Below are 26,152 nucleotides of genomic sequence, written 5' to 3'. Positions count from 1 at the left end.
GCCTTTTCTCAGTGTTTCGACAATGCCAGCCGCGTCTCCAGATGACATCAGGTTGTTGGAAATGTTGGTCTGTGCTGCAGCGGAAATAAAACAGCAGAAAGGCAATAATATGAAGGAGCTGTTATTATCAGTGTGCACATACAAAGGCATTCCTCTCCAGTGGAAATGGTGTGACTTCCTTCTGGACCTTTATTCTTATAAAACTGTAACGGGATTGAATTTTCCATTGTTCCAGTCAGTTCTCCAGTCAGGTCCTGCAGTCTGGTTCCTAAACCTCTCAAACAGGAGGACCTCCATCTTTGTAGAAATGCTAAAACACCAACCTGAGAAGAAACAAGTGAACCTGACGGGGTGGTCACATGAGGAGAATGAGACAAAGAGTTTCCTCCAGTGTCTGCCTTATATCTCAAAGCTCAGGTAAATTATGATGATTTTCCCTTAAGTCTGATATCTTTCTCTATAGCATTTATAAAAAGTTGACATAAAAAGAATAAGAAATGTGATAAAAGTACGTAAGCAAATTTAGAAGATAATAAGTTAATGTAATAAATATAAACAAAACCTGCAAAATGTTCATTTTTTTAATCATTATATGATGGCAAACGAACCTGCAGGGCAATAGATCTAAACCTGCTTGCATTCGGTTCCAAACAACACACAACCATGCAAACAAACTTCCTCTGCCAAAATACCCAACCTGCCCAAACATGCAAGTGTCCAAGACCAGGCAGCAGCATGGCTGCATTTCATCAGCTCAGACTGAGTGGAGCATGCAGTGTGATAGGACGGTCTGTTTGCATCATCTTTGGTGCAATTTCTGTCATCCAGGCTCTAAATCAGTTACGTCCGTGCTCGAGGATTGCTTATACTCTGCTACTCCTATATTAATTCACCAATGTGTTTTGCTAAAGAATATGGCACATTTTAAATGAAAGCGGTTGCATAATTTTTCTTGACTTTAAAGGTGATACAAGTTTAAGTCCTCCCGGCCAGTAAGTGGTGCATTTCCCCGCTCTTTTTCCATACTGCTTGTCAGCTGATTGCAAGGTTGTCTAATGCTAACCTTTAGCGAGTGACTTCCAAACTCTTTGCTTCCTTTAAAGTCGTAGGGAAGTCATAATTAAATGTCAAATCATTCTGGCTTAAACGTGTATATAAATGTACTATTTATCCAACTATATTGTCCCAAAATTTAGAAAATTTCTATAAAAATAAAAATCTTGTCTTAAAATCTGTGGGGGGTTTTTTAGTTATACGTCAGCTTGTACTCTTAAATTTGGACAATCATATATCAATGGTCATCTGTCAATCAAATTTTTTTCGGTCATAGCATCTTGATTCATATGTCGCAGCTAATATACGCAACGGTTGAAGTAAGAAATCAGAATCATTTCCTTTCCCATTGAGTTCCGTCCCAGTGTTCACGGGGATGGACGTCTGTGTCTTCAGCAGGCGTAGAGCTAACAGAACTGGCAGCGTTGCGAGGCAAGGGCTCAAACATGTACGGCTGGAAGCCTTCTACACCAAACCAAGCTTCTGCCGCCCTGGCGTCCTCTTCCACAACATCTTCGTCCTGCTTTCCTCCTCTAAATAAAAAATGAATGACTGAGGAGACTCATCCACGACCTCCGACACTAAACTCTCCTCCTCTTGCATGTTTCCTCTGTCCATAGCGTTCCTTGACAGTGTCGTTTCTAAGTCACCAATTTAGTGCTACTTGGTCCCAATGGAATTTCCCATTGGGAACCTACTAGCACTAAGTTGCTAACTGGTTAGCAAGATGCTTCTGACAATCCAGCCACAACCAAAATTGCTTGCGAACCTTCTGCCACAACAATCCCACCCCCTTGATAATCGACCAATCACATCCACTTTATTCATTCGTGTAAAGTCGGGCACCACTCGGGAGAATTTCTGAGCTGCAAAGTTTAGAACAGCAGTTTCACTACGACTTTAAGTAACAGTTTGTGACTTTTAGACACTAGGGGCGCTAGACCATGAAAGAAACTGATAAAATTGTATCAGTGAAGTTTAAATTAACTTTTTCTGTTTTTTAAATGCTAAAATGCACTTTTTATATAAATGTTTATACATGTGTTGGTTATTTGCTGTTTCTTCTTTTTTTTTGTTGCAGTGTGGCTCCGCTCTGGTCAGACTCAGTTGAGCAAACCAGATTCTTTACCAAACTTTTCTGTGCTGCAGCAGAAAGCGAAAAGCAGACAGGAGAGAAGATGCTGGAGCTGGTAGCTTCAGTCTGCAGCTATAAACATTTTCCATTCAATACCAGATCCATGGATGACACATATAGACGTGACTTCCTGCTGGATCTTTACTCCCAGATGAAGGACTGTGAGGCTAAAAAAGGTCTGAATCTCCTTCCATCATTACAGTCAGTTTTCCAGCTAACTCCTGCAGTCTGGACCATAGACCTGTCAGAGAGAAAGACCTCCATCCTCCTAGAAGTGTTAAAACTCCAAACAGAAAAGAAACAAGTAAAGCTGACAGGTTGGTCACAAGAAGAACGTCAAGTAAGGAGCTTCCTACCATGTGTGCCTTTTATATCCAAGTTCAGGTACATCAACTGTATTAAACACTATTTTTCTACAATTATTATTGTTGTGTTTTCTGATATAAATGTATTTTTTAAGGCTCATTAAAATGTTGCTGTTTAAAACTATATATTTGTATTTTTTTAGCCAGGTTTTTATAACTTTTTTTAGCTCATTTTATCCTTAAATATTCCCTCTTGAGCAACAGATCCAAACACGGAATCCTGCTAACTATTCAAAGCCACAGATTAAAAACTGAAAGCATTTAAACACGCATTTAAACAAACAACACAATAATTTGCACACAGTAAAATATAATTTTCCAACTAAAATCCAATATCCAAAGTAGCCTAATACTTTATTGGGTTCTGTATCGCGGGGGCTGCAGTCTAAGCAGAGACACCCAGACTTCCCTCTCCACAGACACCTCCTCCAGCTCCTCCGAGGGAAACCACAGGTGTTCCAGGCCAACAAAGAGACATAGTCCCTCCAGCATATCCTGGATTAAAGCCTTTGAGATGGATCTAGACCTCCTCTCAGTGGGATGGTGTCATCAGATGAATGGAGGAGCAGTGGCTCTACTCTGAGCTCCTCCTCAGGAGCTTCCTTCCAACCCGTTTAGGACAAGCCACCTTCATCCATTTAAGAATCATGGACTGACCAAGCACTTTGCATTTAGCGTTCACTAGGGGACTGGATGGCCCCTAATAAAGGGCCCCTGACTCTGTCCTCATAGAGCCAGTGTCCCAAAAAAACCATGAGTTATAAAGTCACTCCCACTGTAAACTATGCTACCGAAAAGCTACTCCTCCCTCTGGAGGTGCCAGACTGATTGGCAGAATATCTTTGAGACGATACTCTAACTCTATGGCTTCACCGAGCTCCTTCAGTTTAGATTTGAATTAAAATCTGGAAGATGTTAATATTTTCCTTTTCTTCTTATTTATTCTAACTTTATATACTTGTTTCTTTTCCCTTAATTTTAAGCATCGCTTAGCGGCAGCTGCTGCAACTTCATCATTTAAATATGTATGATGATAATGAAGGTATTTTGATTAGTTTTAACTACAGTAACAGACTGTGGTCTTCTGGTTTGGAAAATCTGATATTGCAGCCAATGATTCGATTCAATTCAGTTTATTTCTATAGCGCCAATTCACAACACATGTCATCTCAAGGCACTTTGCAGTTCACCAGATCATCCAGGTTTTATCTCTAAGGAAAACCAGTTGATTGCATCGTCTCATTCTGGACCATCCTAATACTTTATGCACCAGACTTGCTAAGTCATCTCTGCAGCATCTACAAATGGCTCAGAAGGCTACAGCTCATCTTTAAATGGTCTTAAAATATCTTTGGCTTCTAATCTTAACATTGCATTTGTTTTAAAATGTTATTGCACACTTTTCAGTTTTAAAAATGAGCAATGTGATCTCCACATCCAAGAACAAACTTACCAGTTTCTCCTTGTGGTTCTGAAATGAGAAACTGAAACGTAACATATTTATACCAATCACACCATTAAATTGTTTATATGTCTCTTAAAATGTTTTAAACTTGAAGGATGTGTCATGGAAACCATCAAGTCTTCTTTTTTATGTCAGATTAAGGCTAATATTTTTTTTTCTGATTGTTTTAGGTTTGTTCCTGGGTGCTCACAAGTTCACGACGAAACGTGTTTCTTAGTGCATTTGTTCTGTGCTGCAGCAGAGAGAGAGCAGCAGACGGGAGAGAAGATGCTGGATTTATTAGCATCAGTGTGTAGATTTAAAGTAATACCTGTGAGCGACATGGATATGAATGAGCAATCTCAGAGGGCTTTCCTGCTCGATCTGTACTCTCAGGTAAAGGACTGCGAGACTAAAACGGGCCTGAGTCTACTTCCTTTCTTAAAATCAGTTTTTCAGTCGCTTACTACGGCATGGATCATCGACCTCTCAGAGAGAAAGACCTCTGTCCTCATTAGAGAGCTGAAAGTCCAAGCTGAGAAGAAACAACTGATACTGACGGGATGCTCGCATGAAGAGAGGGAAGTCAGGAGCTTCCTTCAGTGTCTGCCTTATATCTCACAGCTCAGGTACAGTCATTCCCAATATTTAATCTCACTTGTTTTCAGTCATTTATTTTGATAAGCTTAAGATAAATTTAAGAACTGGAAAAATGTGTGTTTTAACATTAAAAGCAGACATTATCCTTTTCCTTTTCGTTTAATGCATTTAGTTTTGAGCCCTGGACATCCGAAGCCTCTGAAGAAATCAGGTTCCTAAGAAGTTTGTTCTGTGCAGCAGCAGCAGAGAGAGAACAGCAAAAAGAGAAGAAGATACTTGAGCGTTTGGCATCAGTCTACATTTACAAAACATCCCCTCTTAAACAGAAATGGTCTGAATTCCTGCTGGAGTTGTACTCGTATGAGCTCAAAACAGGCTTGAGTTTCCTGCCGTCATCCCAGAAAGGAGCCACTATCCTCCTGAAAGTGCTGAAATTCCCCTCACTCAGGACATATGGACCTAGGTAAGTCAACCGGTCCTTACCTGTGCCTACATACTAAACTATAGGTATAAGGCTATATCCAAATATATCAAATAGGTAATAACGTTTTGCTGTCTGAACAGTGGTGGTTAAGAAGGAGGTAGGAAAAGGAAACTGTATGCTTCCTATCATAGATTCCTTTGCGTAGGGAGTTCATAATGTTCCTAACTGGGGATTAGTAGCAATAAGGAATCCCACCATCTTTTTTTTACACATCTGACCTAACTGTAATACAGTATCGCTTTACATGTACTGTGTGGGACATATGAAAATGAACATAACTTTGTATGTTTAGGTATGTGTTCGCTACATTTTGTCAGACTTATATTTTTTGTAGTCCCTTTTTTGGAAGCCTGCAGTCCCATTTCTGAGTAACGTCATCCATGTGAGTTAATGAAGGTCTTAAGGGTAAAGCATTTCCTAAATAGGCACATCAGCAAGTGCATCAAGTACATTAAGTTTGCATGACATTTAAAAGTAAAATACTCTTTTGAAGCAGGTGTCTAGAAATAAGGAAACTGTCCTCGAATGTTGAGTTGTGTGTTTCCTGGATGGGGCCGCCTTTTACAGCTGCTTTTTGTATCTCTGCTTCTGTCTTGAACCCCAGTGGGCCTCAGCAGATGGCCGCTCACACTGAGCCTGGTTCTATTGGAGGTTTCTTCCTGTTCAAAGGGAGTTTTTCCTCTCCACTGTCGCTACAAGTATGCTTAGTTCGAGGGATTACATTCGAGTCAATGAGTCGATGTAATCAACTGGTTTTCCTTGAGATGACATGTGTTGTGAATGTGCGCTATATAAGTAAACTGAATTGAAATTGAATTTAAATGTAGGAGAAGCACAATCAGACATGAAGATGTCCGTCTCATAAGTGGTTGAAATGTCACAGGTTGCCGGTATGAGGGAAGCAGAATAGGAAATGGGTAAAAATGTCTGATTTACTCAATATGTATAAAACCAGGGTAGTAAAAACACGGAAACATAAAACACAAGAATAATGAACAAAATTAGACAGAGTAGAAGGCCTTCCTTCACATTGTGGATGTCACTGTGTGTACGGAGGTCATCTAAATAGGACAGCCTTCTTGTCTTTTAAAGATACACAGGATATGGGCACATCTTGGAGCCAGACTGATGGAGGAGAGCTATCTGTAATCCTTGGGCATGGATGGCGTGTCAGTTTCTGATACGGACAGCTAAACATCCACATGATCCAACACATAGACTCATGAGGTATAAGAAGCAGGAGATTACCTTGTTTGGGGCTCAATCTTTGCCGGACGCTCGCTGACGTTTTTTGAGCCCAAAGCTGTGCAAGCTCCAAGCATTTTCTCTGTCCCGTAATGACCTGATCTGGAATAAACGCTGCTACTTTTTTACTCCTGTTTTTATAGCCCCTTTTATATGGTTTTACCCAGTTTGAGTTAAGAGTAGTATATAACTTGCTCCCAGGAAAAGAACCGGAAGGGAAGTCCCGAGGCGCAACTGCCTTCAAGGGGACATAACTTCCTCATTTAAGAGATTAAATTTAAAGAAATTATGTTTCTAAATCAAACACAAAGTAAAACTACTTGAAGAAATTGTAATGATGCTAGTGTTTACAATGAGAATACGAATGAATAAAAAAGCTTTAGGTTCAGAACATCAGTTGTTAAGGTCTTACAACTAAGCCGCTAATTGAATATGAAGGGGTAAGATGAAGAAAAAAAATCTCAATGATACCAACAAAGTCTGCTTTTTGAAAAACAAAATTTCCTCTTTTTATGTTTTTTTTTACATGCAAGTATCTGAATTTAACACAACAGTAGTCCTTTCTGTTACTCATAAGTTTCTAAATAACTGCTTTATTCATTTTACTACCTGCTTTTATCGTGTTTTTATCTTTATTTGCTTTTTTTTTCTTCTGTTTTCTTGTAAAGCACTTTGAATTGTCCTTGTACTGAATTTTGCTATGCAAATAACCTTGCCTTGCCTTGCCTTAGACCAGAGATTGAAGCATAAAGCTGGTCATCAGCGATTTCTTCTTGATTCTGGGTTCAGATGGAGGATGAATAATTTCAGGCTATTTAGACTGCATGAAAATGGACATAGTTGCTTTAAATGTTTACATTACTAAGTTATACATTTGCCAGAGTTTCTGTGTACATGGGCTAAATGTTCTATCTGGTGTTTAATGGACAGTCCTGTAAGAACTGTCCTCAGAGTTTAAGCTGAGCTTTTAGAGTGGAATTATAAAGATCTGAGTGCTTTTCTCACATCTGCTGGAGCGCTGAGTCTCCTAAGAGTGGGAGCCTTCAAAAAGGCGGACAGACTCTGAATCAAGCCGTGCTAGGTGTGCCGGATCAACTTATTTATATGCATGAAGACTTATCCATTTAAAATACACTGCAGCTGAAAAGGGCAAACCACAGGATGTTTTATTTGTTCATTAAAGGCTGAGTCATCGTGCTTTACAGGAAGAACAGAGATAAAGAAACCCCCTGCTTAACCAAAAAAGAAAAAAAAAAACCCAGACAAATAAATTATCTAAAAAAAAATTTTAAAAAGTAGAGAGAAGTTTGATTTAATAGTAGTTTGTGTACGAACCATGATGTGCTAATGCTTTAAACCAACATTGGTAGTAGGCTGCCCTGTATATTTAATTATACAGGGCAGGATTACTAAATTACTAAATGTTTCCTTCTCATTTTTAAAGGTTTTATCTTCAGAGCTCAGATCTTCGGGAACAATCCAAGTTCTTAGTGAATCTGTTCTCTGCAGCAGCAGAGAGACAACAGCAGACAGGGGAGAAGATCCTGGAGCCGCTAGCATTGCTCTGCACATATGAGTCATTCCCTTTTAAAGATGGTGGAAAATATCAGATTGGTTTCCTGCTGGATCTTTACTCCCAGGTGAAGGACAGTGAGACTAAAACAGGTCTGAGTCTCCTTCCATCATTACAGTCAGTTTTCCAGTCAGCTCCTCCAGTCTGGACCATAAAGCTCTCAGAGAGAAAGACCTCCATCCTCCTGGAAGTGTTGAAGCTCCAATCAGAGAAGAAACCAGTGAAGCTGAAAGGCTGCACGCATGACGAGAGCGAAATGAGGAGTTTTCTACAGTTTCTGCCTTATATCTCACAGCTCAGGTACAGTATAGTTATATTACTTCACATTTGTAAACCATGTCACCATAGCAACATTTTATACCGTACTGTGATCTTTCTTTAGTTATATCTGCACATTGAGACTCTGTTCACATTGAGGCGCATTTCATTCACTGCAGAAGAAAACATTGTTTTTCCAGAACCTTAAACTAAGCCTGAAGTTTCAACAGTTCTAATAGCAATTAATAAAACTGAAACAATTGCATTCTAAACCCAAAAATAATGACTAACTAAATAAATTATTTCACTGTTTAAATAAATTCTCTGAACTCTTACTGGGTGGATTCAGTATTTAAAGCTTTGATTTAATATGTGTTAGTACAATGTTGAAATACATACAAATTATTCTGGTAAGAATGAATACGTTGGAATTATTATTAATTTATTATTAACCTGTGGTTAATAATAAATTGAAATATACAAAAGAAAAAAACTTATAAAAGATATGCTAAAACATAAAGACATAAAATGAGAAAAAAAGTCTATGGGTATCATAACTAGAATCTAGATTTTTACTAAAGGTTAAAATGAAATAAAATTCCTATTTTTAGAAACGTTTGAAAGTAAATTTTTTTAATTTAGCACCTCTGTACTGGATTGAAAATGAACACTTGCAGGTAAGGTATTTAATCAGGGATAATTCAAAAGCCTGTGTAGTTAAATAATTAAGGACTGAGATTTTTTTCATTATTTAAAATGTTATAAATTAAAATGCATATTTAAAGGGTATATGTTAATACAGAAAATTTGAAGTTTTTGGAACAAAGACGTTGAAGAACAGCGTTGAACTAATCCAATACTGTATGAAAAAGATGGATAAATTGAACTCTTAACAGCATATAAACAAACAGTTTACTAACAATACCAATAAATATAATAACGTTTGTACTAACTCAATCAATTAACTTTCTGATTTAAATTTTTAGACTAGACCTGCATAATAGTGCTTGACATTAAATATTTTTCCTTCTTAAAATTAAAGATTTAGACTTCTCTGTCCAACAACACTTTATTTAACTGAAACCATTTTATGTAAGAAGTTAAAGCAACATTTGTTTTTCATTTCAAAGAATTGAAATCACTATGCAAACAATCTAATGTGTTTTTATCAGAAAACATTATAGGTGAAATAGTATCACTAAGGTTAGTTATTAGCATGAGTGAAAAACAGAAAAGATCCCAGAGTAGATCCCTGTGCAACTCCACACAGAATTGCATCATTTTCAGAATAACAACTATATGCAAACAAATTTCCCTAAACGTACCTAATAAAACATTATTGGTTGTAAAATCAACTTGTGCTGAACTGAATAAAACAATCTAACTAAAACCTTGAGAGCAGAAGTATTTTTGTCATTTGGCTGAAGAGCTTTCATGTAAGTGAGAGGGTTTTTTCCTAAATCTAATTAGTGTGTGTGTGTGTGTGTGTGTGTATATATACACTATATTGCCAAAAGTATTTGCTCACCTGCCTTGACTCACATATGAGCTTAAGTGACATCCCGTTCCTAATCCATAGGGTTCAATATGACGTCGGTCCACCCTTTGCAGCTAGAACAGCTTCAACTCTTCTGGGAAGGCTGTCCACAAGGTTTAGGAGTGTGTTTATGGGAATTTTTGACCATTCTTCCAGAAGCGCATTTGTGAGGTCGCACACTGATGTTGGACGAGAAGGCCTGGCTCTCAGTCTCCGCTCTAATTCATCCCAAAGGTGTTCTATCGGGTTGAGGTCAGGACTCTGTGCAGGCCAGTCAAGTTCATCCACACCAGACTCTGTCATCCATGTCTTTATGGACCTTGCTTTGTGCACTGGTGCACAGTCATGTTGGAAGAGGAAGGGGCCAGCTCCAAACTGTTCCCACAAAGTTGGGAGCATGGAATTGTCCAAAATGTCTTGGTATGCTGAAGCATTCAGAGTTCCTTTCACTGGAACTAAGGGGCCAAGCCCAGCTCCTGAAAAACAACCCCACACCATAATCCCCCCTCCACCAAACTTTACACTTGGCACAATGCAGTCAGACAAGTACCGTTCTCCTGGCAACCGCCAAACCCAGACCCGTCCATCAGATTGCCAGATGGAGAAGCGCGATTCGTCACTCCAGAGAACGCGTCTCCACTGCTCTAGAGTCCAGTGGCGGCGTGCTTTACACCACCGCATCCGACGCTTTGCATTGCACTTGGTGATGTATGGCTTGGATGCAGCTGCTCGACCATGGAAACCCATTCCATGAAGCTCTCTGCGCACTGTTCTTGAGCTAATCTGAAGGCCACATGAAGTTTGGAGGTCTGTAGTGATTGACTCTGCAGAAAGTTGGCGACCTCTTCGCACTATGCGCGTCAGCATCCGCTGACCCCGCTCCGTCAGTTTACGTGGCCTACCACTTCGTGGCTGAGTTGCTGTCGTTCCCAAACACTTCCATTTTCTTATAATACAGCTGACAGTTGACTGTGGAATATTTAGGAGCGAGGAAATTTCACGACTGGATTTGTTGCACAGGTGGCATCCTATCACAGTTCCACGCTGGAATTCACTGAGCTCCTGAGAGCGACCCATTCTTTCACAAATGTTTGTAAAAACAGTCTGCATGCCTAGGTGCTTGAATTTATACACCTGTGGCCATGGAAGTGATTGGAACACCTGATTCCAATAATTTGGATGGGTGAGCAAATACTTTTGGCAATATAGTGTATATATATATATATATATATATATATATATATATATATATATATATATATATATATATATATATATATATATATATATATATATATATATATATATATATATATATATATATATATAGGTGTGTAAACAAGTTTTCAGAATTATTTTTTTTCTTTTGGAGGAAAAGCAAGATTATAATGGACATATAATCATGAAATATGCCCAAATCTTTGGATTTATGTACTGGGATAATCTTTGTAATTCTTAGGTCCTCTAGTACTTTAAAGCTTCATCCTTTGGTCACACTGTTCACTGATGTTTTAAATAAGCTGAAAGTTCAGGGTCTGAAGCTGCACTTGCTCTTGTATATAACTGTTTTTTTAGATTATTGTTAAGTGCAGAGTAAAACATTTAAAGTTGTTGACTTATTTTCCATTATTTTGATGAATTAATCCTAAGTAAAAAGATGAATAACAAATATCTCTTGTTTGTGAGGAAGCTCTAGCATGGCGGCATGTGTTTTAGACAAGAACTGACCAGCTGGTGTCATGTTCATTGTGTTTGAACCAAGCAGGTTACATATAAATAAAACCCTTCAATCAAAGAACGAAAAGCTTTCCTTTCTTATATCAATCAGATTTGAGATGTTTGCAGAAACAGTTTTTTTAAAGTGGGTAGCACTGCTGCCTTGCAGCAAAAAGGTTCCGGGTTCAATTCCTGGCCCAGGGTCTTTCTGCATGGAGTTTGCATGTTCTCCCTGAGCATGCGTGGGTTCTCTCTGGGTACTCCGTCTTCCTCCCAGAGTCCAAAAAAATGATCTTTAGATTAATTTGCTTCTCTAAATTGTCCTTATGTGTGTGTTTCCCCGTTTAGCCCTCAGAGTGAGGACCATTTTTCCAATTTCACAATCAAGTTGGGGAACAGTTGTTGCAAAGTGAGGACATTTTGCCGGTCCTCACATGCTATTTTGCTAATGGTTAGGTTTGGGGCAAAGTTGTCAATTGGTTAGGGTTAGGGTGAGGTATGCATTGGTAATGGTTAGGTTTAGGGTTATGGCGTAGAATGGGTTGAATGTGCGCTTGGTAGTGTGTCTCTGTTGCCCTGCGACAGACTGGCGACCTGTCCAGGGTGTACCCTACCTCTCACCCATAGACTGCCAGAGATAGGCACCGGCCCCACCACGACCCTGACGAGGACTAAGCAAGAGAAAATGGATCGATGGAAGGTTTTTGAAGTGATGAGGAACTAAGCTTAGGCAACATAACTTAAAAACTGTGGATTTGGTCTTACTATCCTCATCCAAAGAAATACTTCTCTCTATAAACTAGCTTTGAAACTGTTGTAACCATTTCAGATTAGCTCCTGTTACTGTATAAACTTGTAAGTGTTTCAGCATAGTTTGGAGCCTGTGTTTTTGTCTGCCCCTCTGTTAGTTTTCAATCATTTTTTTTTTTATTTTAGCTTCAGTTTGGATGACTGGGATAATGGAAGTCATAATCCGGATGAACAAACCGGGTTCTTAGTGAAACTGTTCTGTGCAGCAGCAGAAAGAGAAAAACAACAAACAGGAGAGAAGACGCTAGAGCTGCTAGCATCAGTCTGTAGCTATCAACGATTTCCTTTTAAAGAGAAAAACTCTGAAGATAAAGATCGCAGTGACTTCCTGCTGGATCTTTACTCCCAGATGAAGGACAGTGAGACTAAAACAGGTCTGAGTCTCCTTCCATCATTACAGTCAGTTTTCCAGTCAGCTCCTCCAGTCTGGATCATAGACCTCTCAGAGGGAAAGACCTCCATCCTCCTGGAAGTGTTGAAGCTCCAATCAGAGAAGAAACCAGTGAAGCTGACAGACTGCTCACATGGAGAGAGTGAAGTGAGGAGTTTCCTACAGTGTCTGCCTTATATCTCACAGCTCAGGTTGGTTGGTTTTGTTTTGTTTTTTACATTGTTTTGAGCTTATTGGTTATGATTGCATGTCTTTTATGTGGACTTGTATTTAAGTTAGGCCTACCTCTTTCCGACATTTCACTTTGATTCTTGCCAGCATTAACTTTGAATAGATCTATAATTACTTTGCTAAACAGAGGCCCTGGTTTGTATTAAATCAAGAGAGGATAAAGAAATATTTGACATATTAGAATTATGCTGTTTGCTTTTGTACACCAGGTCCATATAAAAGTATAATTATGTGAATTTAAAATGGTGCATAATGCAGAGGCAACCAGACTTTTGTTCAGTTATCTGAAGACATTCTGACTCTTCTTCAGGAGTGTTTGTCAATTCTGTCGGCTCGCACAAGAACAGTCTGTAGTTGGAAAGTTGATCTTTATAAGCAAAATAGACGTCCATGCCCCTATTGTATCCTAGGGATCAGAAACCCAAAAAAACAAATCTGTCAGGAGCTGTAAGAATGTAAAAGTCTTCTATAAGCCTCGTATAGTGAATTAGCCCACTATAAAAAAGGACTATGTGGGCTTAAATGTATAATAAGCATTCATAATTAAATGTTTATCCTGGAGCAAATGTCACTTCATTTGACTGCTGTACAATATTTGGTGCTTTAAGTTTAAATTCCATTACAATAAAAAGATAATAGTAATAATAGTTTTTTGCCTGATGAAATTATAGACACTTAAAAAAGAAATCAAATTTTTGGTGTTATTTTTTTATTATGAGGATTCGGGGGAAAAGAATGGATGAAAGTTCACATCCCAGCATGCTACCTGTTTAATCTGTGGGTTTTCCATGCTTGCAACTAAACTAGCAGCAGTAGTGAATAGAGATGTCCCGATCCAGGTTTTTGCACTTCCGATCCGATACCGATATTGTTTTTGGACTTCCGATCCGATACCGATACTGGCCGATACCAGCCTATCCGAGCATGTATTTAAGTTTAAGTTAAAGTATTTAGCCTTAGTTGTAAGACTCATGTTGAAAAGGGTTTTAGTACTCTTGATAACATCTAGCCAGCTAAATTAGGTGAGATTGAATAAAACACAATGCTTGGTAACAACAAACTTTCCTGTTTATTAAGAGATAAACACAAACTGGACAAAATTATGAATAGCAATCTGAAATTGCACAGTGAACAGTAAAACCGTAAACAGTTAAAGGTGCAAGTATTACTGTAAGTTTTAATAAAAATGCAAAACAGGGAAACACTGGCGCAAAATAGTGGAATGGATCGTTTCAATCGGCGAAACTGGAAAATACGGACCGGATTTTTTTTTAAAAACTTGATCGGCAGTCTGGATCGGCATTTTACATGCTTTGGCGATACGCATTTTTTTGCCAATATCGGCGTCCCGATCCGATACGTGGATTGGATCGGGACAAGCCTAGTAGTGAAGTTTGGAGATGCAATCCACTTCTTAAATCTATATTTACTCTCCTGTAATTTATCCAGAAGTTCTTCAATCGCATTTTGTCTCTCATTCCCAACTTGAAGGTCAGCTGCTTATTTAGCATCTCTTCCTGGAAATTCCTTTCCAAATGAATCTTTTTATCATTCGACAACTTCTCGCTACAAAGCAAACATGCAGGCAGTCCTTCCTCATTGGTAATGAAAGCAAATGATTCTCCGTTATTCTTTGAATCCTCTGTTCTCATCAGCTATTTTCCTTTTTTTACCTTTGGGATCCACGGCCCAAGACACACCCACCGCCTTGTTTACATCAGCCACCTGCCTGGCGCTGTGTCGCGCTGAAAAGTGTGTTTTAGGCAAATTTCGTTGACAGAAATGTTTACATTTATTGTTTAAGTTAATTTATTATACACATTTTTACAGCATTGGAAACATAATGAATGTTAAAACAAACAGTCAAAAAAAAACATCGCCCTGAGGATCATACGGGAACACAGACTGCACCACCAAATTAAGCTGGAGATACTTTTGCCCTCCGATTGTTCTCTAAAACATCTGAACAGCAGATTGAATCCAACTTTTTTTCCCCTAAACTCTGATTAAATCCCACAAATGATGATAGTAAATGATGATAAACATTGCAAGGTCAATTTGTATTTTCTGTGTTGTTACAGAGTTTCTATCTTAAAACAAGTTTGAGAATGTTGTGATCAAACCTGATCGGTGTTTTTAATTTATTGTCATATGGAGCAGGCAGACATGTACTAGAAATAGTCTGTCATTGGTGTGCCGTTGTTTTATGCAGTGAAGATCAAACCATGACTAAATATTTACATCATCTTGTTCCAGTTTGGACGACTGGGAGGGCCAAAGTTTGGATCCTGATGAACAAACCAGGTTCCTGGTAAATCTGTTCCGTGCAGCAGAAGAAATGGAAAAGCAGACGAAAGAGAAAATGGTGGAGTTGTTGATATCAGTCTGCAGATTTGAAACATTTAGTTTCCAACATGAAGAAATGGATGATGATGATGAGACTATCAAATATCGCCTTGATTTTCTGCTGGATCTTTACTCCCAGATGAAGGACAGTGAGACTAAAACAGGTCTGAGTCTCCTTCCATCATTACAGTCAGTTTTCCAGTCAGCTCCTCCAGTCTGGACCATAAAGCTCTCAGAGAGAAAGACCTCCATCCTCCTGGAAGTGTTGAAGCTCCAATCAGAGAAGAAACTATTGAAGCTGACAGACTGCTCACATGGAGAGAGTGAAGTGAGGAATTTCCTACAGTGTCTGCCTTATATCTCACAGCTCAGGTACAGTAATGCAGTCATTTTACTTTGCGTTTTAACAATTCAAGAACTTATTGGTTCTGACTACAAGTCTTTAACCCTCCCAAACAGCATCATTATGGCATTATATTTATCTCATGTTACACCATTTCTTGAAGTTTTATGTTCACACAGTTGGACTTTATTCATAGTTCTCATTCCAGAACAAAGTATTGTCACCAGAGAACACTATGGTACTGATTCAGTTAGTTTTTTTTAATCAGCCGGAGATTTATAGATGCATGATGAATTGAAAAAACCAAGACAAGTTGAATAAATGATGTAGGTTGTAAACTTCTTTTAGGTAATTTAAAAAAGAGACCACAGCCTTCTTCTTTTCAAAAAATGTATTGAAGATAGTACATTCTTGTATCTGAAAAACACTGAGGAACTTAAGCTTTGTCACAAAGCATAGACTGCTCTGGATTAAACTAAATAACAGGTTAGAGTATGGAACGATTTTTAATCAAATACATTTTTGGCTTTCTTTAATAGCATTTTTTTTTTAAACCATTTTCTTTTTTGTTTGTGTTTATTATGGGATTTCAAGGTTAGTTGATCAATTAAAAAAAACAAGAATTTGTTTTCGTTAATCACTTCTACATCGATGTTATGTATCTATATTAAATTCCATTTTTGTTCTACAGTTCCCGAAAAACATTGTTTTTGTTTTGCTCTGGTTTAAAGACATTTTTTTTTTTTTTTTTTTTACAATCAAACCGTATCGGGATTGTACTGCTAATCCACCTACTTTGCTTTTGCTGACCTCTTTAAATCTCTGCCGGTTTCTATGGTAACAAAGCCAGACATAGGGAGGCTTTATTCAGGGTTATAACTCTGCAGCCTATGTAATTATAACCAATTCCACATTTCCAATACTCTGGCAGAGTAGCTGTTAGAGTTCATCCAGTTTAGTTAAACATCTCATATTGCCTGTTAGGATTAATGGAAGAGATGGCTTTAAATTCCTCCTTCTTTCTCACCTCTTTACTCCTGCTTTATACCAACGATGCTCCCTGTTTTGTAATGTTTTGTAGTTTAGGCATTTATTATTATTTTTTAAGATATTAAAATGTGACTCTGGTTGTTTAAGATAAATGAAGAAATACACCTTGTTGGTAGTTTTATAAATTATAAATATGAAGTAGTCCAGAAATGGAAAACAAAACTGCTACCCCTCGTTTAATGAATGAAAAAAACACAGAGTTGACAATAATAACCTGATTCTGACAAAAAGTAATACTAAATAAATGAAAATGAGCAACTGACAGTCAGCCTTTTGACCATGCTTCAACTGAATAATGTAATAAAATGAACTCATGAAACAGGCCTGGATAAAAATGAAGATACGTTTAACTTAATATTTTATTGCCTGACCTATTTAAAAACAATCACTGCAATCAAACAATTTCTGTAATTCTGTGAGACCTGTGCAACTTTCAGCAGGTGTTTTGGCCGACCCCTCATGAGCAAACTGCTCTTGTCTGTTGTTTGAAGTCTGCCTTTTCCAGATGGCGTGTTTCAGCTCCTTCCAACGATGTTCCATAGAATTTGGGTCAGAACTGATTAGGGGTAGGTATGGGCAAAGAAGTCATGATTCGATTCGAATCACGATTCACATGCCACGATGCGATTCTATCACGATGCATCACGATACTTGAAATATTGCGATGCATCACGATATTTTCACTGAACACTCTAAAGATACAGCCATTACCAGTGGCTGACTGGCTGGGTGTGATCTGGATAGTGTGTTCAATTGATGCATAACTGAAAGCAACTGAATTCATACATAGCTGTATTTATTGAAACGACTTTTGGAGGTGTGGCCATGAAAACAAATACTGGACAGAAATATTACCATTACTGGCGTGGACACACTGACAAAAAGATCTTAGGATTCATCAAACTTATAATAACAAAATAAGGATAATCGGTGCTGTTTACATGGCCTCAGTGGTCCTTTAAACCAATGAAATTAAAAGATTCAAATGTATATTTCCCCTTTTGCAAATTACGTTCGTCATATCAATTTCGTGTTTACCTTCTTTGTTTTTAAAGCCAAAATGCATCCAAGTATCTGACTTGCAATGTGATGGAGCCGGGCGAATTTTCTCAGTGTCCTCCATGTTTTGTTTACGAATGACGCGTTTCAGTATCCCGCGGCCGGACATGCTTATGACGCAAAGCAGCAGGCGTCAACACATTCTCAGCGACATCTACTGGACTGGAAGTTGTATTCCACTTGGTTTAGCTGATGTGCGCCAACCATTAATGTATTTTATTTGTTCATTTTTTTTATTTTTTATAATCGATTCTTGCCTTCAAGAATCGATGCGGTAGATCACAAAACTTAGAATCGCCATGCATCGTCATGATGATTATTTTGCACACCCTTAGAACTGATAGAAAGGCACTTCAGAATAGTCCGGTGTTTTTATCTTAGCCATAATCTGTGTTTTGGGTTAATATCCTGTTGCTATTGCCACACTAGGCAGCACATTTCTCTCTAGAATCCCTAAACAGTCTTGAGATTTAATTATACCCAGCAAAGATCCAAGATGCCATTTCTCAAGTGAGCAGCCAAAGATCATACAGAGCCTCCATGTTTCACAGGTGAGGGAGTGTTATTTTTCTTGATACGCTACATTTTTCTGTCGCTAAACCTAGAGATAATATCATTTGGCAAAACGTTACACTTTTTTCCCCCCCATCTGTCCATGGATCATTCTGGCTGAAGCTTTGCTGCTTGTCAACATGTAATTTGGCAAACTTCAAGCTGTCTTTTTTATGTTTTATGTTAAATAATGATGTCCTCCTTGGTCATCTCCTGTTAAGTCCACTTTGGCTGAAACATGGATGGTGTGATCTGACACTGATGTTTTTTAACCTTAAAGTTTACCTTTAGTATATTTAGAAGTTTTTGGGGGGTTCTTTTTTCACCATTTGTATCATCCATATTTTTGATTTTTCATCAGCTCTCCCTCTGCAGCCACATTCAGGGAGGTTGGCCACAGTCCTATGGATCTGTAATTTTAGAAGATGCTAGAAAACTGTTGTCAGAGTAACATCCAGCTGCTTTGAGATGTTCTTATAGCCTTTACCTTGAACTTGGCTGTCTGTATTTGTCTTTCTTATCTACTTAAACGATTCTTTCCTTTACTTCCTCTGGTTCATGTTGAGTGTGGTACGCACCATGTCACCAAACAGCACAGTTTTATATAGGTCCATTGACTGATTACAAGGCTTTATACCTCTGTGATGTGAATTAGTGGACATACCTTGATTGAACATGTCCCTTTAGTCTTTTCTAGGACTACCATCATTTTTTTTTTCCAGGCCTTTTTCATGAGTTTTTATCATTCTATTGAAGCATGGTTTAAAAGCAATATCTGACTTTCATTTATTTACGTTCATATAATTAGTAAATATTCCTGCTTTTGTCAAGTTATTCCTGTTAAAATTCGGAGTTTTGTTTTTGTTAAAGGAGGGGTTCCCAAAATGTTGTCCATGTGTGAATGCCTAAAAGTAAAACAGTACCAGTGCAATTCATTTTATCTGCAGAGTATCAAAAACCAAAGGGAACAGTTATGAAAATGCTGTTTTATCCAGACCTGGACCTTGATAGTTCAAGATTAATATTACTTCCACTACTAACAGAACACAAAAAATACTGTTTACCGTAAATATTTACCCTAGACTCATAGAAAATTCCTAAAGCTGATAACTCAGTGATCAGTGTTAACGTTGATGGTTCACTAATGCCTGCTCTAATCAAACGTGTGTTTATCAAGTAATTTTATAACATTTGGGACAGACATGTACAGGGCAAAGTCCATCAGTTCTGTCTGGATGCATTTATGCAGTTCAGATCAAATTAGCAGTAAACTTGCTTTCTTGTTGTTCCAGGTTTGATCCTCAGAGCTCAGATCTTCCTGAACAAACCAGGTTCTTAGTGAATCTGTTCTGTGCAGCAGCAGAGAGAGAACAGCTGACAGGAGAGAAGATGGTGGAGCTGTTAGCATCAGTCTGCAGATATGAAACATTCCCTCTAGATTACAGTGGCAAATATCAGAGTGACTTCCTGCTGGATGTTTACTCCCAGATGAAGGACAGTGAGACTAAAACAGGTCTGAGTCTCCTTCCATCATTACAGTCAGTTTTCCAGTCAGCTCCTCCAGTCTGGACCATAAAGCTCTCAGAGAGAAAGACCTCCATCCTCCTGGAAGTGTTGAAGCTCCAATCAGAGAAGAAACCAGTGAAGCTGACAGACTGCTCACATGGAGAGAGTGAAGTGAGGAGTTTCCTACAGTGTCTGCCTTATATCTCACAGCTCAGGTATAGTTACTACGCTTTTGATTTCTGTTTTTCCGCAATTATTGTCTGCATTAATTTTCAAAATAAAAACACTTAAAAATGTTTTTCTCTTTTTTTTTATTATTGTATCGCAGTTTTGTGTCTCAGGCATTTAATAATTCAGAGCAAGGAATGCTCTTGGTGAATCTGTTTTGTGGCGCGGCAGAAAGAGAACAGCTGACAGGAGAGAAGACGGTGGAGCTGTTATCAAGATTCTCTTTGTGTGACATCTGCAAGCCTGATCAGCAACGCAGTGACTTCCTGCTGGATCTTTACTCCCAGATGAAGGACAGTGAGACTAAAACAGGTCTGAGTCTCCTTCCATCATTACAGTCAGTTTTCCAGTCAGCTCCTCCAGTCTGGACCATAAAGCTCTCAGAGAGAAAGACCTCCATCCTCCTGGAAGTGTTGAAGCTCCAATCAGAGAAGAAACCAGTGAAGCTGAAAGACTGCTCACATGGAGAGAGTGAAGTGAGGAGTTTCCTACAGTGTCTGCCTTATATCTCACAGCTCAGGTTGGTTGGTTTTGTTTTTTACATTGTTTTTACTATTTCAGAACTTGTTGGTTATGATTGCTAGTTGGGCCCATATATAAACAGCATCAACATGTCAATATCTAATGTCATAATGTAATATCAGTTATGTAGACCCATATTTAAGTTAGGCCTACTTCTGTCCCACTAAAAAAGAAATTGTTCTTCCCAGTCCTTTTCAGTTTGATTCTTGCCAGCAATAAATTGGAATAGATCTAGTTACTCGTTTCCTATAGTGTCTGCCTTACATCTCACAGCTCATGTACAGTTATTTATGTTAAGTGTCTAAATTAATAAACCATCAGAAGACATTTGATTTTCAATAGCTAATGGATCCTGATATATATTTTCATATGATTCACATTTACCTACATCTTTATCCAACAAGAAATCACTGCAATTTATTCTGTTTAGTGTTCCTTCTATTTTACAAACACATCGTTTTTAAATGATCAACTTAATGAAGTAAGTTATTCCTTATGATTAAACATACATGAGCTCAACTATACCAAAAAAAACCAAACATTTCTTTTATTTTGAGTCCTGATTTGAAGCATATTAATAGCTCAAATAAATTATCTGATCAAGAAGGATCAAGGTTGTTTGTTTTTAGGTTTTTCCTCCGTTACATCCCGTCTAACTCCTTCCACGTGTTTTCAGCTTGTCTTGATTGGTTCAAGCGATCTGACCCACATGCAGAAAACCACTCAGAGACCAAGGTAGAAGTTTAACAGGTTTATTAAATGTAGATGAATACAGAAGTTGGATCTGGAAATCAGTGGACTGGTGAACCGGAACTGAAAAATCTGAAGGGAAGATCACAGTAACCAGTTCAGGGACCGTAGGAAATTTGGCTGAGGCTTGAATATTACTGGAGAGGGACTCACGTTTAAGGTGGATCTTGTCAATCTTTGAATCTAGCTTGTGGGGGAATTAATCCAGAGAAGAGGGAACTTGTTGGAGGGCGGACAGATAGACAAGCGTTGGACCCAGAGGAGTAAAGGAGCGGACTGTCACTTGGATTTCCGATGAGGACTTAAACGGATCATGTGGAGGTTTTCCTCAGCTGATTGTGTACACAGTTAATCCTTCCAGGGGGAGAAGGTCCAGGTATCCAGTTACTCAGGAAGGCTTCCTGCCGAAGAGCAAATACAAAAACTAGATAAGACCCAGAGAAACAAAGCTAGGTTAGACTCTGCTAATCTCAGCTTGGCTAGAGTACCCAAAACTGGTAAACACTCTGGCGTCGAGGTAGTGACAGCCCACTGCTCAAATACTCCTCCAGGAATGATCCAACGAGCCGCAGGTGTGCAGGGAGGCCCAACGAGGACAGGACACCACCTGGTGGTGGAGAAAAAAAACCACAAACAACACAAACAAAACTGGATTCCTAACACAGCTATTAAAATAGCAGATAAAGAATTACTGGCTTCTAGCCTAACTGGCTGAAATGAAGGCCTCTGAGGGAACAAATTAAATTTGGTTCAATTCAGTTTATTTATTAAGTGCCAATTCACAACACATATCTTCTCAAGGCACTTTACAGTTAGCCAGATTATACAGTCAAGTTGATTAAGTTTTCTACCTCAGGAAAACCAGTTGATTGCATCGACTCATCGACTTCAAGGCAATCCCTCACACTAAGCATGCTTGTAGCGACAGTGGAGAGGAAAAACTCCCTTTTAACAGGAAGAAACCATCAGCAGAACCAGGCTCAGTGTGAGCGGCCATCTGCTGAGGCCGACTGGGGTTCAAGGAGACAGAAGCAGAGACACAAAAACCAGCTGTAAAAGGCGACACCGTCCAGGAAACACACAGCCAGCTCCCATGTCAGAGGATGAAGAGAGCACATCCAGCCAGTCACAGTCAGAGAAACAGGACTACACTGGAAAACAGGCTGATTTCCAACATCTAGAAACAAAGGTGTTGATGGCAGCAGCACAGCTGATATTTCTCTCCAGGATGATGTCACAGCCAAACAGACGAGATGAAGCTACTATGAGAAAAAGCAGAGAGAGCAGAATGTTAGAGATTGAACTAACAGATTCTGCAGAGTGGCAGAATAGAGAGAGAATGATGAAAAAGGGGTGCCTATGTCCTCCAGAAGTCTAACCCTATAGCAGCATAACTACAGGATAAGCTGAGCCACTCTGTCAGCTTTATCAAAAATGAAAGTTTTAAGCCTACTTTACTTTTTACCAACTTTTAAACACAAAATTAGAAAAAAAAATAATTCTGCCACATTTTTAACTGTTTTAATTTAATTAAGTCTTAAAAAGAAAACATGACCTAATATTCCAAAGACAAATTTAAATCAGTCCTCTGGGCCACTTGATCAATCTTTGGTTTTAAGTCAGTAACAGCTGCTATGATCAAAATTATGTAATTTCAACACAAAAATGAACAAGATTGAGTCCATCAGAAGTGTGTGGTCGTATTTATGAAGGGCCAATAATTTCCGCTCTAAATGTTTCCTCCTTCTTGTTCCAGCTTTAATCGTCGGAGCTCAGATCTTCCTGAACAAACCAGGTTCTTAGGGAATCTGTTCCGTGCAGCAGCAGAGAGAGAACAGCTGACAGGAGAGAAGATGGTGGAGCTGTTAGCATCAGTCTGCAGATATGAAACATTCCCTTTAAATGACAGATACGTTATTCATTTTGAAAGTATACACAGAAAATATCAGAGTGACTTCCTGATGGATCTTTACTCCCAGATGAAGGACAGTGAGACTAAAACAGGTCTGAGTCTCCTTCCATCATTACAGTCAGTTTTCCAGTCAGCTCCTCCAGTCTGGACCATAAAGCTCTCAGAGAGAAAGACCTCCATCCTCCTGGAAGTGTTGAAGCTCCAATCAGAGAAGAAACCAGTGAAGCTGACAGACTGCTCACATGGAGAGAGTGAAGTGAGGAGTTTCCTACAGTGTCTGCCTTATATCTCACAGCTCAGGTACAGTAATGCAGTCATTTTACTTCACATTGTTTTTAAGATTCAAGAACTTGTTGGTTCTGACTTAAAGTCTTTACCATTTATAAACCGAATGACCATGGCAAAGGTTTTATATCATACTATATTTTGTCCATGTTAATTAATTAAACTTTATTAAGGTGGGGTCATATTTCAGTAACTTTACAATAAAGCACATAAATGGTGAAACCATTTATTGTATTACCTAACATCATGGGCCATTTCCATTCAAAGGCCAGAACTCACCGGTTGCGTACGACTTTTTAATCTCAGTTCCAAATTTTTCCATGTCAAACTGATAGCATATAGAGAGGCTCTGACTAGGCGTGCCGGGCAGATCTGTGAAGTTTTTTTTCCACTTCTGTCTCTCTGCACAAATTGAAACGATTTTGCACATTTGATTTTGGAAACAGTCTGAAAACAGTCGTGTAAATGCTAGTGATGGGTCTAGCAACACCGATGCTCTATCAGCAAACCCTGTGTCGGTGCGTGTATCGTTTCAAGAAATTCCTGTGACCGATACAGGAGCTGTTTCGAACTAAACTGTGTTTATAATTACATCTGCCAAAAATATTAAGATATTTTGCGGTTTATCATCAAATTAATTAAGAAAAATGGATCTTAGAGAACAAAAAACAAAACAGCAATGTACGAGACAGAGCGGTTCAATCGGGGGTAAAAGAAGTATTTTAGCTGAGAAGGACCATTCTGATCTCATATTTAATTTTTTTTTTTTTTGTTTCATCCTGTTCCTCTCAATTATCACTCAGCTTATCCGATTTCACATAGACTCTTAGTTTGCTGTTTTTCTTGTAGTTATCTTCAATAAATCCTAGCCCCACATGCTCACTTAAATGTTCCCGTTATCTGTTAAAAATCTGAAAATATCGAACATATTTTCAATTCAAATGAAATATGAAATAAAATTAAAGCAAACAATGGTTTTAAATATGATTTTAATATAGATCATCAAATCAGTGTCAGTTTAGGCTGAGTCTGCCTGTAGTGTTGTTAAATGTCCAGCAGGTGTCAGTATTCAGTGACACAGTATAAATACAGTTTGCCAGTGTGTGGAAACGCTTCATGAGGCCTCATGAACCCATCACTACTAAATGGGGCTTTGGTTATCCAATCAGCAGATCATACTATATTTTGGTTTCCTTTGATTTTTTAATGGCACCATATAAATCTTACCGAGAACATTTGTTCTCTAATCTGGAGCAGTTTAGTGAACCCCTGCTTTGTCTCTTCTTTCTATGTTTCTCTTTGCTCCAGCTGTGATCCAGGGTTCTTCCAGAGTGTTTGTTCATCCCTACCAGTCCGATCCAGTAAGGAAGACCAGCAGCTGGTGTCACTGCTTCAGCTCCTGAACTTCAACCTGCTGCTTAGTGGAGAGTTGAACTGGGAAACCTGCAGCTCTGTGGGCAGAGTTCTCACATTGTGTGGATCTAAAGTGGATCTGATCCTCACAGCCAGAAAGATGTCTGTCAGAGGAGCTTCTGTTCTCTTCAGATCTACAACACAGCTCCACAGTCTGAGGCAGGAACCTGGAGAACATCGTCTCTTCTTCACCATTTATCTGCTGTCATATTGAACCATTTATTCTTGATCTCCATCATCTCTGTTCCTCTTTCTGATTGCAGACTGTCCAACACCATGGCCTTGTTCCTGTCTCAGTGGGTGAGAAGAGGCAGAGAGGCCTTTCCTCTGGTTGTTGAAGAGCTTTCTGTGGTGTCCACCTCAGCTGGACCATCACAGAGAACCTTGCTGAAGGTTGGCAGCAGTTTGGCGTCTCTGCTGAGGTTCTGGACAGTCAGAAGGTTAGACCTGACTGAGTCCAGCCTTCCTGCTCAGAGCCTCTTCAGTCTGCTCCTTCATGATGCTCCTCTCACAGTCAGGTAAATGTCTTCTTCATCTCCATCAGCTGAACCAAACCCAGGTAAGTTCAGGTTTGATCTGTGATCTCTGCAGGCTGAGTGAAGGTGTTCTCCAGCAGCTTGTGGTCCTCCTCCATGAGGTCCAGGACCAGGACCTGACATTGTCCTTCTTGAATAAGGTTGGTGGAGACCTGAGGTCCTTCCAGTTGAACTGGGAGCTGCTTCACTATCTGCTGCAGCAGCCGTCAGATCAGACCATCACTGTCAACCTGAAGAAGAACAGCTTCTTACAGGAGAAAGCTGCAGAGCTGCTGCCCTTTCTGCACAGGATGGTGCTTCAAAGGTGGAGGTTATGATTCTTCTAATGAATCATCAGCAGCTTCTGGTTCCTGGAACTAAACAAAGTGTTGTTGTGGATCCTCTGCTTCCAGGCCCAGTCCCAGCTTTGTAAGGACTTCCATCAGAGAGATCTCCAGAGTCACATGATACCCGGTTTGCTGAGGTCACTGGATCATGTGATCAACCTGAGCTGCACACAGCTGGAGTTGGAGGACTGTGCTGCTCTGCTCTTCATCCTCAGACACAGTGATGGGGTTAAACTGAAGCTGCTGTGGAGCTCCATCCCAGCAGAGGGAATCCAGTCCATCCTCTGTCTGTTGCACAAAGTTTCTGATCTCAGGTCAGAAGTTAAAGCCTGTTGCTTAGGAATACAGATCATAATTAATAGTGTTGCACTGATACCAGTATTGGACAGTGTCCCGATCCAGCACTGAAATGGTGGTATCGTATCAGCGAGTACCGACGAATAGGACACTGATACCATTCTGAGAGCCAAAAGTTTATTCAA

General features: G+C 39.1%; 1 protein-coding gene across 1 annotated transcript in view; it reads left to right on the top strand.

Annotated features, from left to right (window-relative positions):
• Positions 1-25,915, top strand: part of LOC119791432 — a 33,445-nt gene extending 7,530 nt beyond the window's left edge. The window contains exons 6-19 of the mRNA XM_038297505.1: positions 13-417; positions 2,135-2,572; positions 4,189-4,626; positions 4,770-5,060; positions 7,771-8,199; positions 12,347-12,802; positions 15,099-15,560; positions 19,485-19,913; positions 20,027-20,446; positions 22,955-23,410; positions 24,704-24,967; positions 25,072-25,326; positions 25,400-25,648; positions 25,737-25,915. Of these exons, the coding sequence (XP_038153433.1) occupies positions 13-417; positions 2,135-2,572; positions 4,189-4,626; positions 4,770-5,060; positions 7,771-8,199; positions 12,347-12,802; positions 15,099-15,560; positions 19,485-19,913; positions 20,027-20,446; positions 22,955-23,410; positions 24,704-24,967; positions 25,072-25,326; positions 25,400-25,648; positions 25,737-25,791 (5,047 nt within the window). The 3' untranslated portion in view covers positions 25,792-25,915. The remainder of the gene's footprint in view (positions 1-12; positions 418-2,134; positions 2,573-4,188; positions 4,627-4,769; positions 5,061-7,770; positions 8,200-12,346; positions 12,803-15,098; positions 15,561-19,484; positions 19,914-20,026; positions 20,447-22,954; positions 23,411-24,703; positions 24,968-25,071; positions 25,327-25,399; positions 25,649-25,736) is intronic.
• Positions 25,916-26,152: the final 237 nt, after the last annotated feature.

This window comes from Cyprinodon tularosa, unplaced genomic scaffold, assembly GCF_016077235.1.
Source record: "Cyprinodon tularosa strain WSP-4 unplaced genomic scaffold, ASM1607723v1 ctg39, whole genome shotgun sequence".
NCBI lineage: Eukaryota > Metazoa > Chordata > Actinopteri > Cyprinodontiformes > Cyprinodontidae > Cyprinodon > Cyprinodon tularosa.
The sequence above is the reverse complement of the archived record's forward strand: the minus strand, read 5'-3'. Positions and strand labels throughout refer to the sequence as shown.